The sequence below is a fragment of the Anastrepha obliqua genome, chromosome 3 (genome assembly GCF_027943255.1).
Source record: "Anastrepha obliqua isolate idAnaObli1 chromosome 3, idAnaObli1_1.0, whole genome shotgun sequence".
Classification (NCBI taxonomy): Eukaryota; Metazoa; Arthropoda; class Insecta; order Diptera; family Tephritidae; genus Anastrepha; species Anastrepha obliqua.
In genome coordinates this window covers 39,660,259-39,673,318 of record NC_072894.1, presented here as the reverse complement: position 1 = coordinate 39,673,318, position 13,060 = coordinate 39,660,259, and the positions used below count along the sequence as shown (strand labels likewise).

At 35.7% G+C, this 13,060-nt stretch overlaps 1 protein-coding gene and 1 long non-coding RNA gene across 5 annotated transcripts in view; one reads left to right on the top strand and one right to left on the bottom strand.

Moving 5' to 3' along the window:
• The window catches only part of LOC129242383 (ankyrin-3), a 161,188-nt gene that overhangs the window by 71,238 nt on the left and 76,890 nt on the right, over positions 1–13,060 (bottom strand). The window contains exons 13-17 of the mRNA XM_054878992.1: positions 11,811–11,970; positions 7,213–8,051; positions 4,009–7,104; positions 3,838–3,936; positions 3,679–3,759 (exon numbers count right to left, since the gene is read on the bottom strand). Coding sequence (XP_054734967.1) covers positions 3,679–3,759; positions 3,838–3,936; positions 4,009–7,104; positions 7,213–8,051; positions 11,811–11,970 — 4,275 coding nt within the window. The remainder of the gene's footprint in view (positions 1–3,678; positions 3,760–3,837; positions 3,937–4,008; positions 7,105–7,212; positions 8,052–11,810; positions 11,971–13,060) is intronic.
• Positions 9,274–13,060, top strand: part of LOC129242385 (uncharacterized) — a 36,483-nt gene continuing 32,696 nt past the window's right edge. For all 4 annotated transcript variants that reach the window (XR_008582179.1, XR_008582178.1, XR_008582176.1 and 1 more), the window contains exon 1: positions 9,274–9,642. This is a non-coding gene — a long non-coding RNA (uncharacterized LOC129242385). The remainder of the gene's footprint in view (positions 9,643–13,060) is intronic.

Genomic DNA, 13,060 nt, shown 5'->3' with positions numbered 1-13,060 from the left:
TATTTCTCTTCTTCTGCTATCAGCAGGACATATCGCCTGGAATACTTGCAGCACATACAGAACTTTTGTATCCACTCGTGTGACATAGCCTTTCCAGCGGACCTGTTAGACCATCGCTTGCGATATTCGCCGTAGAACTTCTCCGTAGAATCTTTTTCGAACATTATAAGGGCCGGCTCAACGCATGTTGCCATCATCCGAGTTTCTGCGCAGTATAATAGGATGATACTTATTCATCGATAGAGGACTTTATCTCGTGCATGATATCTGATATGAATTTTTGATCTCTACCTAAACCCGTGCCAGTTTTTCATATGTTAAGATTAAATTTCCGTCCGCTCATTTGCTGTTACAGGCTACAGCTGGGTTAAGATACTTTTGTGAAACTCAACAAAATTTTGGTAAATGGGCGGTCCGATTACCATTTTGGGGTAAATTCGTGATTCTCTATTACGACTTAAGAAAACTTAGTATGTACTACACATGTTGCTCTCCACCTCATTTAGATGGGACGTGAGTATTATAAAGATCGGAAAGAGTTTATATCCGATTTGTATATGTTAAGTCTAAATTTCCGTCCGTCTGCTTGATATTACAAGCTCCAACTCTCAGTGCCTATAAGTTCGCTTGATTCCAAAAAATAACATTTAACTCAAATTTAATTTTATTAAAGAGTGCGCTGATACAGACCGAATTTTGCACTTCCTTACTATCCAAAGAAGTTTAGTTAAGCTATAAAAATACCAAGAAGCCAACTTGAGATTCATCCCAAAAATAATATAATAAGAACTGCATAATCGTGCCGTAACACAGAAGCTATTAATACGTTCATGTTGCGACATGCACACGAGTTTAAGGTTTTGTGTTTATTAAATCTTTAAAAGTTCTTCTAGAGATTCCGATTAAAAACCGTAGAACTGGGATAAAAAGTTTTTGGAATTTCTCTAAGTTTTATATAAAATTAAAAAATTGAATTTATATGTTTTTTGTTAGATAGTGATAAAAAAAATAATATTAAAAAAAACGACCAATAGTCGAAACTGATCAAATGATGTGCTTTGTTTTGTCGCGGGCTGTTTATATACGAGTGCGAGTGAACTGTCACAGCTGAAAGTATGGCTAAGTTTTCCACCAGTGAGGCTTAATTTAGCCAAAGTGAGGTCAAGAAGAAGAAGAAGTTTAGTTTATTGAAAAATAGGGTTGCGTGTCTATAAATACCAAAATAACTAAAATAACGTATAACTACAAAATATCATTGGTTGTGCAGTTTTAAGGCGAGTTAAACGAGGATGATTTGCATGGTCAATTTGGGATTTGTGAGTAATGTTCACTGTTAAACACCAATACTTACACTCATGTTTATGTCGCATCGTGGACATACTATCATATTTAGTCTTGCCATAAATTCTGTGGCAAATTTTACAGTGCATAAAGCGAGAACGAGTTCGCAGAAAAAGGTGCTTTTGTTCGTATGCATTGTCCACTCATAAATTTTACTCATTTTGGTAGCGAATTTCGCTTGTTGACAATGGAGTGAGAAGCTAAGGAAAATCGCATTGCAGTGATTGCATTACGTAAATGTGGTAAGAGTACAAGTGAGATCTACGAATTGCTGAAAAACTTAATATTTCGAGAATATCTGTTTACTGCACGATCAATCGGTTTTCCCAAATGTCTGAAGTGACACACAGAAAAAGAAGTGGTCGTTCTCGATTGGCTCGAACCAGTGCCGCCATAAAAGCCGTTCGAGAAAGAATTCGCAGAAATCGCCTTAGAAATCAGGAAATCATGCTCAGAGAAATAAATGTATTGACCAGATCCATTTGAAGACTAATTGGAGATGATCTCCACATGAAAGCCTTTCATCGCTTTATTGGTCGTCTTTTGGCAACGCGCTTGAAGAAAATTATACTCGACGGCCATAAGAATATTCTTTTCACAAATGAGAAAATTTTCACTGTTGAAGAGGTTTTTAATAATCAAAACAACCAAATATACCTATGCTTAAACTTCTAAAGACGCAAAAAATGTTATTCCAACGGTTCAGTGTGGCCAATCCCACAGCCTCCGTAATGGTTTGATGGAGAGTGTCTTGTAAAGGCATCTCTTCAGGCCGTGGCCCAAACTGTCCCAGGAGGATATCTTAGAAAGCGTGGTGAAGCAGTCGAGCAGCACTTTCTTTAATGGAGAGCGTTGGATATTCCAGCAAGATTCATTACAGCCCATAAAGCAAAAATCACCCAGCTATGGCTAAAAACCAATATTCCGCATCATTCGGTTCATAGCCGCGGAAGTTTGGCCGTCTGGAAGTCCAGATCTGAATCCATTGGGCTATAGTTTGTGGTTAGAATTGACGAACAATCACAGAAACTTGGAAAGTCTCAAGCAATCTTTGGTTCGAGCAGCGACGTCAATATCCGTGGAAACCATGCGTGCTGCAATAGCTGTTGGTGACCATTTCGAATGAAAATTTAAAATTTGTTTGCTAATATTAACTAAACTCATTAAAAGAAGTATTATAATTTAATATCTATAACGGACTTAACTTGTAACAGAACTTATGGCAGGACTAGGTATAAGTAGATTTTGGCACCAAACGATTTTTTTTTTAATTTTATATTTTTTTAAGCTGATGACTACTGTGGTCTAAAACACTTCCGAGTTTCTACGCCTGTCAAAATTGCTTCGGTATCAGTGTCATAGTGCTCACACTCGCCAAAGTAAATGTACGCCCGTATCAGTTGACTCGATTAAACTAATGAGAGCCCCATATAAATGAATTTTCACCTCCGTTCCATTCCGTAGTATTGTAGATGGTTCTTTCATGGTGTCAGCTGATATGGCCGTACGTTTACATTGGTGAGTGTGAGCACCATCAGTCTTGTTATTTAATAGCCACACCTCTTGTACGGAACTCCACGTAACCGCGTCTTGTCAGTACCGCCGAAAGCTGGTGCGAAGTTAACCTAAGAAAGAGTTGCTAGTCGGTAGCATTGACTAGTACCACCTTATATAAATAGAAGTACATAATATACATTCTTACATTCGAGTACAATTCCATTTGACCTCTTATACAATATAGTACATACATACATAACGCACTTATAAGTATACAAATTCCTTATATCCAATATATATTTGTAATACGAACAATTTTTTTTTGTTCTTTGATTTTGTATAAACAAAATTTATTTTAATACCGCACATATAATATTAGAAAGCACTAAATCACTAAAAATATTCGAAGTGGATTTTCGAATTAAAATTAATTTCATTTACTACCAGCCGCTAATTCATTCAATTAGCTTCTGTTTATTTCAACCGGAATATTTTAAAATTTTTTTCGAACACTGATTCTTTGAGAACTTATTTTTTGCTTTTTTTTATATATACACACAAATAAATATAATTGATTACACTCAAATATAAATGGAATTTTGCATACAAACGTAAAACGAGTACATACGTAAAATAAATCGTAAACACTATTTATAAACAAAGTACATGATACGATAACCAAAACAAATCTACAATATGCCATACAAACGAAAATATGAAAAGAAAATGGTGGTCGAATATTTAATTTATTTACTTCAGACAATGCTAAAAGGCAACGAAAACATGAGAGTATCCTTACAATAGATACATATAATGTACGGTAACTCGTAAAGCGCTTACCGATTTTTGAAATTCCCGAAACACGTTCGAATGTTGATTCTGTGGTCTTATGTAAAGTGATCACAGTATCAGTTAGATGATCTGGCAAAAAAAAACAAGAACATTAATTTTGGTGTCTTCAAACTGATGAAATATCGCTATTAAGACAACTCAACTTACTTTTCTTATCGGAAGTAGTGCCAGGCGGTGATTCTCCGTCTTGCCTTCTAATCTCAATTGGTGTAGGTGGTGGGGTTTGCGAATGTGGAATGTCGCTCGCTGAATAAAATTTGGAAAAAGAAATAATATTAATGGAACGTTACTATTTTACTTAAATGTCAAAAAAGTTACTATGCGTTTTGAGCTCATCGTTTATTTCAATTTGTCCCGCACTCATCTTCTTTGTAATTGTTTCCTCAACTGACTTGCAGAATTCAGCGTCTGTGAGGGTTATAGATTTTCGTGGTTCAAAAGGTGCAGGTGCAGCCAAATCATCGCCAGCCTTGAGGCCAGTTCCAGTGTCAGCTACTAACGGCTTAACAATCGGCAGCTGGGTTTGCTGTTCTGTGGCTAAGAAGTCATCTGTTATTTTAATTGTATCTATTTTTGTTGCCGCCTCGGTTACGATTTTGTTAATTTCCTCACTTAAGCTAGTGCTGCTTATAGTCTCTGCTGCCGTTTGCGACATTTCTTGCATGGGTAGTGTAGTTGTTTTTCCGTAGCTATCCGTTATAATTGTTTCTTTGATAGGTTTTGTGCTTGTTGTGAGTTGTGTAGTTTGCTCTATGGTGAGAAAGTCTTCAGTTAGCTTCCTCACACCTACTGCAGATACTTTGTCGGTCTCGTTTATGGGCGCGGCTATCTCAATGCCATCATCCTGCAATTTATCGACTACTTTTATAGTTTCTTCGAGCTTTTTAACAGATTCTACAAGTTTGATGCTCTCTTCTTTGACCGTGTCCGTTACTGCTGAACTCATCTTGAGTTTAGTTGTTTTCTCATCTACTATAATGTCCGGTTCAAAATCGATTAGAGTTGCTTCTGGTGTGATTTCTTTCTTAGGTTCTTTCGTAGTTGATTCAGCCAACGAAGACTTAACGTCAGCTTTGCTTTCTTTAAGACTTTCTTCTAATGATTTAATATCCTGCTCAGTTCCAAGTTTTGGTACGGTAGTCATAATAACGCTCGTTGTTTTGATCAGATCACCCATAGCGCTTTTTACTTCAGTAGTTTCAGTGTCTACTAATTTCTCAATTTCTTTAGACACATCAGTTGTTGATTTTTGTAAATCTACGACTGTAGAGGGTTGTTCAGCATCCACGCCAGAGGGAATGATGGGAACAACTGTAGAGCTCAAAACTGAAGGCACAACAGTATGTGTGGCAGATTTGAAGAGTTCCTGTTTTTCGACTTGTTGTTCTGGTTCTCCTGATATTTGAAATTGTACTTGCTGTTCCATTGCCAAGAAATCTGCTGTTAATTGTTTGGTGCTTACAGTTGCCAACGTGTCGCTTGGTTTAGTGGCTTCGTGAGTTGGAAAAATCTTTTTTTCACTTATTTCTAAACTATCAAGTTTTAAATCTGATGAACTTGAAGCGTCACTAATTAACTCTTTAGCTGGAAACGAAGTTGTTTCTTTCATAAATGTTTTATCAGTTTTCTTCTCCGTGTCGACATCTCTGAATACATCGAGTTTCTTTGTAGCATCTATGACATCATCAGTTGTTGTTTGTACTTCTTTTTCCAACTCCTTTTCTAACTCCTTTACACTATCCACCCTCTTGTCGAATTCTTTAAGGTCCTCGGTCGTCTTATGCACGTCAGCTTCCATTTTAGATTCCACTTTCTCCTTAGTTTGATGTATATCTGTATCGGTTACGGTTTTCCATCCTTCAGTTTTTGACTCACTCTCTAGTTTCTTTGCGATTTCTTTGGTTTCCAAAACTTTTTCCGGCAATTTAGTCTTCAGTTCATCTTCTAGCACCTTTGTAGTATCTGTGAGATCTCTTGTAGTTTTCGGTACATCATATTTTTCAGCTGCCTCTTTTAATTGAGCTTTTGTGAACTCGATATCTTTCGTTGACTCCTCTAGTAGCTCTGTGGTTTCAAAGATTTCTGCTGCTGTTTCCATCACCTCTGCGGTACTTGTTACAAGTTCATTCACACTCTTCTTCATTTCTGTCTGTGACTTCTGTTCCATGCTCAAAAATTCATGCGTTAGCTGTTTTGTTTCGATTAATGCGGCTTCGCTATCTTCTACAAACACTTTATCGAACTTTATCGCAGCTTCAGTAGTTGTACTGATTGATTCGACGGGACTCTTCTTATCCTTTGATATTGTGGTTTTCGAAGCCTCTTCTGTAGATGACCGTGTCTTTGGTTCTGGTACTTTTTCGTCGAGAGATGTCCTCTTCTCGGCAACTGGACGAGTAGTTTCTTGTACAACTTTGTAGTCGGTAGTAGTTTTGATGCCGGCCGGCAATTGAGATTTTTGCTCCATACTTAAAAAGCCTTCGGTAAGTGTTTTTTCAAAAGACCTAACTGGTTTTTCGTGTGCTAGATAGCTGTCATCTGTTGGTCCATCGTCATGTTTTTTCATATCTTTTGGTATCACTGATTTCATATCATAGGTCACCCCTCTGGCTTCAAAGTCAGCGATTTTGTCTTCAATTGAGCTGCCCTTTATTTTTTCCTCTTTCACCGTTTGAATAGTTTCCGTGATTGTGTACGTTTTACTTTCTGTGCTCTCCCTCTCTGTGGGCGGTGTGGATTTCTCTACAGTTTCTGTGCCTTTCATTTCCTTTTCTTTCACTTCTTCAACAAACTTCTCGCTGATAGTAATATCGACTGGAAGTTGAGTTTGCTTCTCAACATTTAGAAAATCTTCAGTCAATTGTTTTGTTTTTTCTTGTTCTGAAGTTATCGTTGGCTCTTGCAGGAGCTTGAGCTTCTCGACAGCGCTAATATCTTGTATTAGTTTCAAATTTTCATCATTCTGGACCTGCTTGTATTCTGTTACAGAGTCCTCCTCTTCTGAGCTGCGCCCAGAAGTTTTCAATTTGTGCGTCAGTTCCTTATCAAATTCACTTTTACTTATTTCGGTGGAATCCATTTTACCCATTTTCATTTTCATTACTTGATCTGGAGCGACAGTGGACTTAACGATATTATCTGTGGGCAATTGCATCATGATTTCCGATTCATGAATAGCCTTTTTGTCCTCAATAAGACTTTTACGTTTAATCTCCGATATTTCACGTGTAATTTCTTTCTTTTGTGATGAAGCAGGAATCTGTCGTTCAATAGAGAGGCGTTTCACGATCTTCTCTCGCCGTTCCGCTACTGTCCGTTTCGTAATTTCCTCATCTGATTCAGATTCTTCAACTTCTTTTTCTTCGGCCGAGTATTTAACTTCTTCGTGATCATGGATTTGTTGGATTCGTTTACCTGTATATATATAAAAGTGGAAAATGGAGTTTTATATTATCAATAATTTGACTACTAAATCTATCAGAATATATTGCATTTTGTTATGATTAACCACATTTTACTTACTCTCTTGCCGCACCAGCTCCTCAACAGACTCCGAGTTCTTCATAATGTCAGTTTCATCAAAATCACGCGAGTGGGAAAGCCGCCCACTTTTACATTTTTTCATAATATCATCACGCCCAATATTTTTGAGCGCTACTTCTAAGGCGTGTATATCGTAATTTGGCTTATCCTTAAAAAGACGAATCATGCTTTGGGCTTGCCGCGCAATACTATCAGTATTTTGATTTATGATCTCATCAATCTCTTCCGTGCTAATACCGATTTCAGAGGCCAATTGAATCCAATCCTTGCCTAGTAAATTCGATAAATCCACAATACGTATATCGCCGATGTAATGATCATTTTGATGTTTACTCAAACTAAATAGTGAGCTGCGATAGGTGGTGGTGATCTTATCGCTGAACTCGGTAGTTGTGTCCGGTATGACAATATCCGGCAAAACAATATTCAAAATACAGATGGGATGTTGCGGTGGCTCACCCTTGGCTACTTTTGGCTCTTTCATAAACAATGTACGACCCACAATATCGGCGTGCTGATCCTTTACGCGAACCGTGAATGGTAGACGATTCTCACGGAATGCTTTGAATTGCAATTGCAATTGATCTCCAGATTTTGTGACAGGCACTAGATTACCAGCCATTTCAATATACTGTGGCTTGCCTTCAAGCACTTCAACGTCACGACTCTTGGCGACTTCTGTAAAGAGTTCCTGCTTTTCGAGAGTTTTATCCTCGCGGTCATCGGTCATGCAGAAAACTCGCAGACGAGCTTCATAAGGTTCCACTTTCTTGGCAAATACCACAAACTTAGCCATAAATGGTACATGTATTACCTCCCTAATTAAAGAAATATTGGAGTTTGATAAGTACAAAGCGTCTACAAATATCAACTACGAAAAACTTAGAAAACCTTACCAAGGGTAAAGATTTGATGAAGCCTAAGCAATAAAAATAAAAATAAACTCTGACAATCAGACAATGTTTCATCATTCGATCGGAGCTGGTAGGGAGTGCTATAACCGGTATATACTATGATGGTCTCAAAGCAAAGACCAATCAATCAATTGATGTATTGGGGTTGCAAAGTACATAAAACGTACGGTCACGCCTGCAGAGCATGACAAAGGTTACTTGAAAACTCTCCAATGGAAAGTCATATTGTGTAGTGGAAATAATACAGAAACTAGAGAAATCTGCGAACCGCTCTCCTGCTTTCAGCGGAATTAACAGAAACCACGCAATAATTAAATAGTTGTATTCATTTTACTGTTGTAATGTCTGTAATTTTCATTGTTATTCACTAACGAATATCGGATGTCGCAATCTTCATTCGTCATTCGTGCCAGTAGTTGTTATTATCAATCGTTGACTCATTCTCTGACAGACCCGCACTTCCATTACTAAGTAAATGCCAGAGAATTGATTTAATCGTTGATGACCTCTAAGTAAAATTCTTCCTTTTGACGTGTCATATTCGAAATATTTAGAAAATATGAAGTGAATTACCACCCATGAACCATTCGTTTTTTAAGAAAGTCGTAAAAGTAAAAGAGTAAGAGTAAAAGCGTGTTGCAATACAACCGAAATTTATGGCCCCAATTAACCTTCAGTCTTTTGAAAATCGAACTTCCTGGGAGACAAGAGTCCCACTACTAGAACTGCGTGAGATATAAATCGCGTATACATCCTTTGTTAGATGCTTGGCAGAGTTTCAACTCCAATTTGTAGTGTGCTTCTTGGTATGTCTACCTGGCGCCGGAAGGGAGCAGTATTAGAAAAAATTGGTATCTTTGATGCTCGATATTAATACTGGACATCGCCTAAGGTCCACTATCCAGCACTCCCTACCTGAAAACTTAATCTCTATGACATATTCCGTTTTATTGCATACTTTTTAAAGTAAATTTTAGTATGTAATTACATAAGGATATCGGATTAGCTCAAAGTGAAACTCGCACACCAAAACAATTACAATTTCTTTTCCTATGACCCTAAAAACATACTTTAATAAATTTTATTTTATTAATTTTCTTGCTACTATGAAAATAACAAGAGCCGAAATACCATCTTTAGCAAAAAGTTCCCAGAACAGCCGCCGGGTGATGCTCTAAATCAACTAATTTGAGCTCTAGTTTTTGGTTAGGTTGTCACATCTGTGATTAACATTCCTACCAAAATTTCATATGAATGCTTGATTTTTGTGAAAGTTACGCCATCTTGAGTGATGATACTTCAAAGAAAATAGCCGTTTACGAGTGGCCTGAACACTTAAGAATAGATCGTGAACCCATCGAAGATGAGTAGCAGGCCGTCGACAACGAAAACTGATGACAACATCAATAAAGTGAAGGAAAAGTTCATCAATCACCGAAAATTAACCATCACTGAGCTAGCAGAGGACTTCAGCACACCGTAATTTTATATATATGTAAGTATGATAGATGGTTTTCATGCGAGGCTTCTTTTTTCGCAGTATTTCGTTTCGTCATAAATCGATGGTGTCTGCTTTAACAGATGTGAAATTTACAATATCGATACGCCAACGCGAGCCGGCCGTGAAAATATAGCTGGTGTAAGGGAGAGCATTAAAGAAGATTAGAATGCATTTGGAAATGCGCTTACTGTCAATGGATAGCGATATCGATTGTTAATAGTACAGAACTAGGAAACCTGAAACTTTGAATGTCAACAATCGACGCGAAATTGGCGATTGTCTATGGAAATTTCACCGAGTTCCTTCTTTATTTGTGGTGTACGTCTTGTTGTTGTTTAAATCGACTACGAATCGGCAGATATTTTTGAAGTGAAACTTCTTAGGCGTCGATGGACGAGCGAGAATGAAGAATAAAATTTCAAAGTCATGCAACGTTTTGGCCATTTTCGTTCCGCGAGAGAGAAAAAAGATATAACGTAGAGGAAAAGAAGAGAGAGCTATACCTTATACATATATATCTTAGATACACTTTAGGCTATTAACGTCTTCATTTTTTTTGTTTTTATACCATATAATATTCTAAATTGTATAAATTGCCGTCGCGACTACGAATGTATTTTGTTTTTGTAGTCGCTAGGCTTAGATTTTGGGCTTGGACGACATACGCATATTGAGGAAGGAAGTGAACGCTGTGTTTTCGTTGTGTTCTAGAACATTTTGGAATGCGTGGTGCCAAAGCGGCCTTCGCGTTGCGCTTGCTGATGCTTTTGCGTCAATCAAGGTATTTTGTTTTTGTAAGAGCAATATTCGGAATATCGACTGGTGGAAGACAAAAGTACACGGAAGCAAGAAGGGAGCGCTGTGCAGTTAGATATGAATACAATTATTTTGCAGGAAGCTTAGAAGGCAAGTAGGTACATATGTGTGTATGTATGCATGCTAGGACTTAAAGTGGGTATATATACACACACCTACATAGGCTTTAGAGCAGAATTGTTTTTGCACTTGTTAGGAATAAAACTAGTTCACTAGAGGATATGTGTATCTGATTTCTTGTAGGAATATGATGAGCTGTGACATGTGAATAAATAATTCAAGGTCATTTGGGCATACATGCATTTGTACATATGAAAAGAAGATGATGTTCTTGCCCTTGTGCATTATTGTTTTTCATATATAAATGTACATACATACATATGTAATTTGTCCTCGAATACATAAACTATAAATTGAAATACAACATACAATAATTGTTGATTTATCTCAAACCATTATTTTATTTTTGTAAATTTTGTCTATTTTTATTCTCTGCAAATGTTGTGAATTTATTTAGATATACATATATTCTTTCTCTATCTCTCTCTCTCATTCTCTCTGGGGTCTTTCCCTCTTTCTTTGCCTGCCTTGAAACTTTCACTTCTGTTATGTGTTCTACGCTACACCCACTCTTTTTATGAAGAGCTTTTTCATGGCATAAATACATTCGGAGGTTTGCCGTTTCCAGGTTTGCCGAGGTGCGAACGTTATTATAAAAAACTATCATCTATCTATTATTTTACTTTAATGCACGGAGATTCTAACCTGCGTACTCCGATTAGTAGTCACGCACCAATCCTAACGGCTACACATTCATAAATTGAAGGCTCTCACATATCAATAAACACATAATGAGCTCTCATTTAATATTGTATTTAATTTGAATTTATGACAGATACTTAAACTTAAAACCCTCTGTATAAAAATAATATTGATACCTGAAGTTTTAAATTTCCTTCTACATCATAAACTCAACTTAGAAAACTTTTACAGAAAGTTACGAGTGGATTCAGAACCATTCAAGCGCGGTGTTGCCACTTTCGTAAAATTTATAAAACTAAATGTTCAAAAATAAAAAACTTTAGTACATACATATCTGAATGTGTAGTAGAAAAATTGCGATTTAATTTCTTGGTTACGACTGATTTAAAAAAAAAACAGAAGTTGTAATTTTGGTTTCGTTCTCGTTTTTAAATAATAAATAAATTATTTTAGGAGTTTGTTGAAGTTTATTTTGTTTTTATGTTCGAAATAAATGTAAAATTTTTTTTCTTGTTGACGAATTTCTCTTTGAGCTGCTCTATATACATACATACACGTATAGAATTTTAAATACAGGTACGTACTTGTACAATTCGGTTGCCATTTTAGTAGCCTCTGAAATATTCCTGCAATCCATTAACCAAAATCGAGCAGATACGGTTGTCGTAAATGATACACAATCATTAACGAACGTCAATGGTGTAGAGCCTGTCACATCCTCCCATTGCGCGCGGGACGGCCCTCCTAAATCATTCGACACAAAAAAAACAAGATACCACAAAATGTTAGATCTCCTTAATACAGCGGAATACACCACTAAAACATTTAACTTAAAAATATTGTTTCTACTACAAATTCATTAGCAAAAACAAAAGGAAAAGGAGTTTTAAAAATTTTTAATAAAAACCATAATATTAAATTAAAAATCCAAACGGTGTCGCTGTTAAATGAATGAATTGAAATAAAACAAAAATGCTTAAAGCTTCTAATAGAATAGGAGAATAATAGTTATAAAATGTGAGGAAAGGATGCAAAATGTAAAACTGAAGTAGCAAATGTCAAGCAGCTTTGTTAAGTAGCGCTAATTAGCATTAAATAGATATCATGAGTATATAATGTTTTCAAAATCCTTTTTACTTCTAAAATCAGATTTAAAACTCTTTTTATATAATGTTTTTTTTTTTTTGTTTTCTTTTCTTTTCTTTCTTAACTTCTTTTAAAAGACATGCGCTATTAATAGTTAAAATTAATGGAATGTGAAGACTTTGTTTTTCTGTGTACGTGTCCAAACGCAAAAAAAAAAATATTTCGTAATATTGGTGAAAAATTGCCAACTTTAAAGTAAATACTTAAGAAAAAATGTATTAAAACTAAATTGTAATTAAAAAAAATGAAGAAAAATGCATGAAAATAATGAGAATCATACAAGCAGCGCTTGATTCACCACATCTTTTATTTTTATGTTATAATTACGCTAATTTCTAACAGCTGAATATATATTTTATTTCTTGAAAGAAATTTAAAACTCATGGTGAAAAAATCGTATATTCAAAGATTTAAAAATTTGGCTTTTTTATTTAGTAGAAAAATAGTAGATAGCCGCCAAATTATTTCAAATAACGTTGAGGCTCCACTTTCAGAAAAGTTCTCTTTGGTACCACAAACAGTAGAAAATTCATGTAGTTACATATAATTTATTTAATTTGCAAATAACTTATAAAAAAGAATACAAAATAAAATTATTTTATTTATCTTATTAAATAAATTTCAATGTATATAAAAAGTAAAAAAAAACACTGAATTATTAATATTAAATCTAAGTTGTTTATTTCAT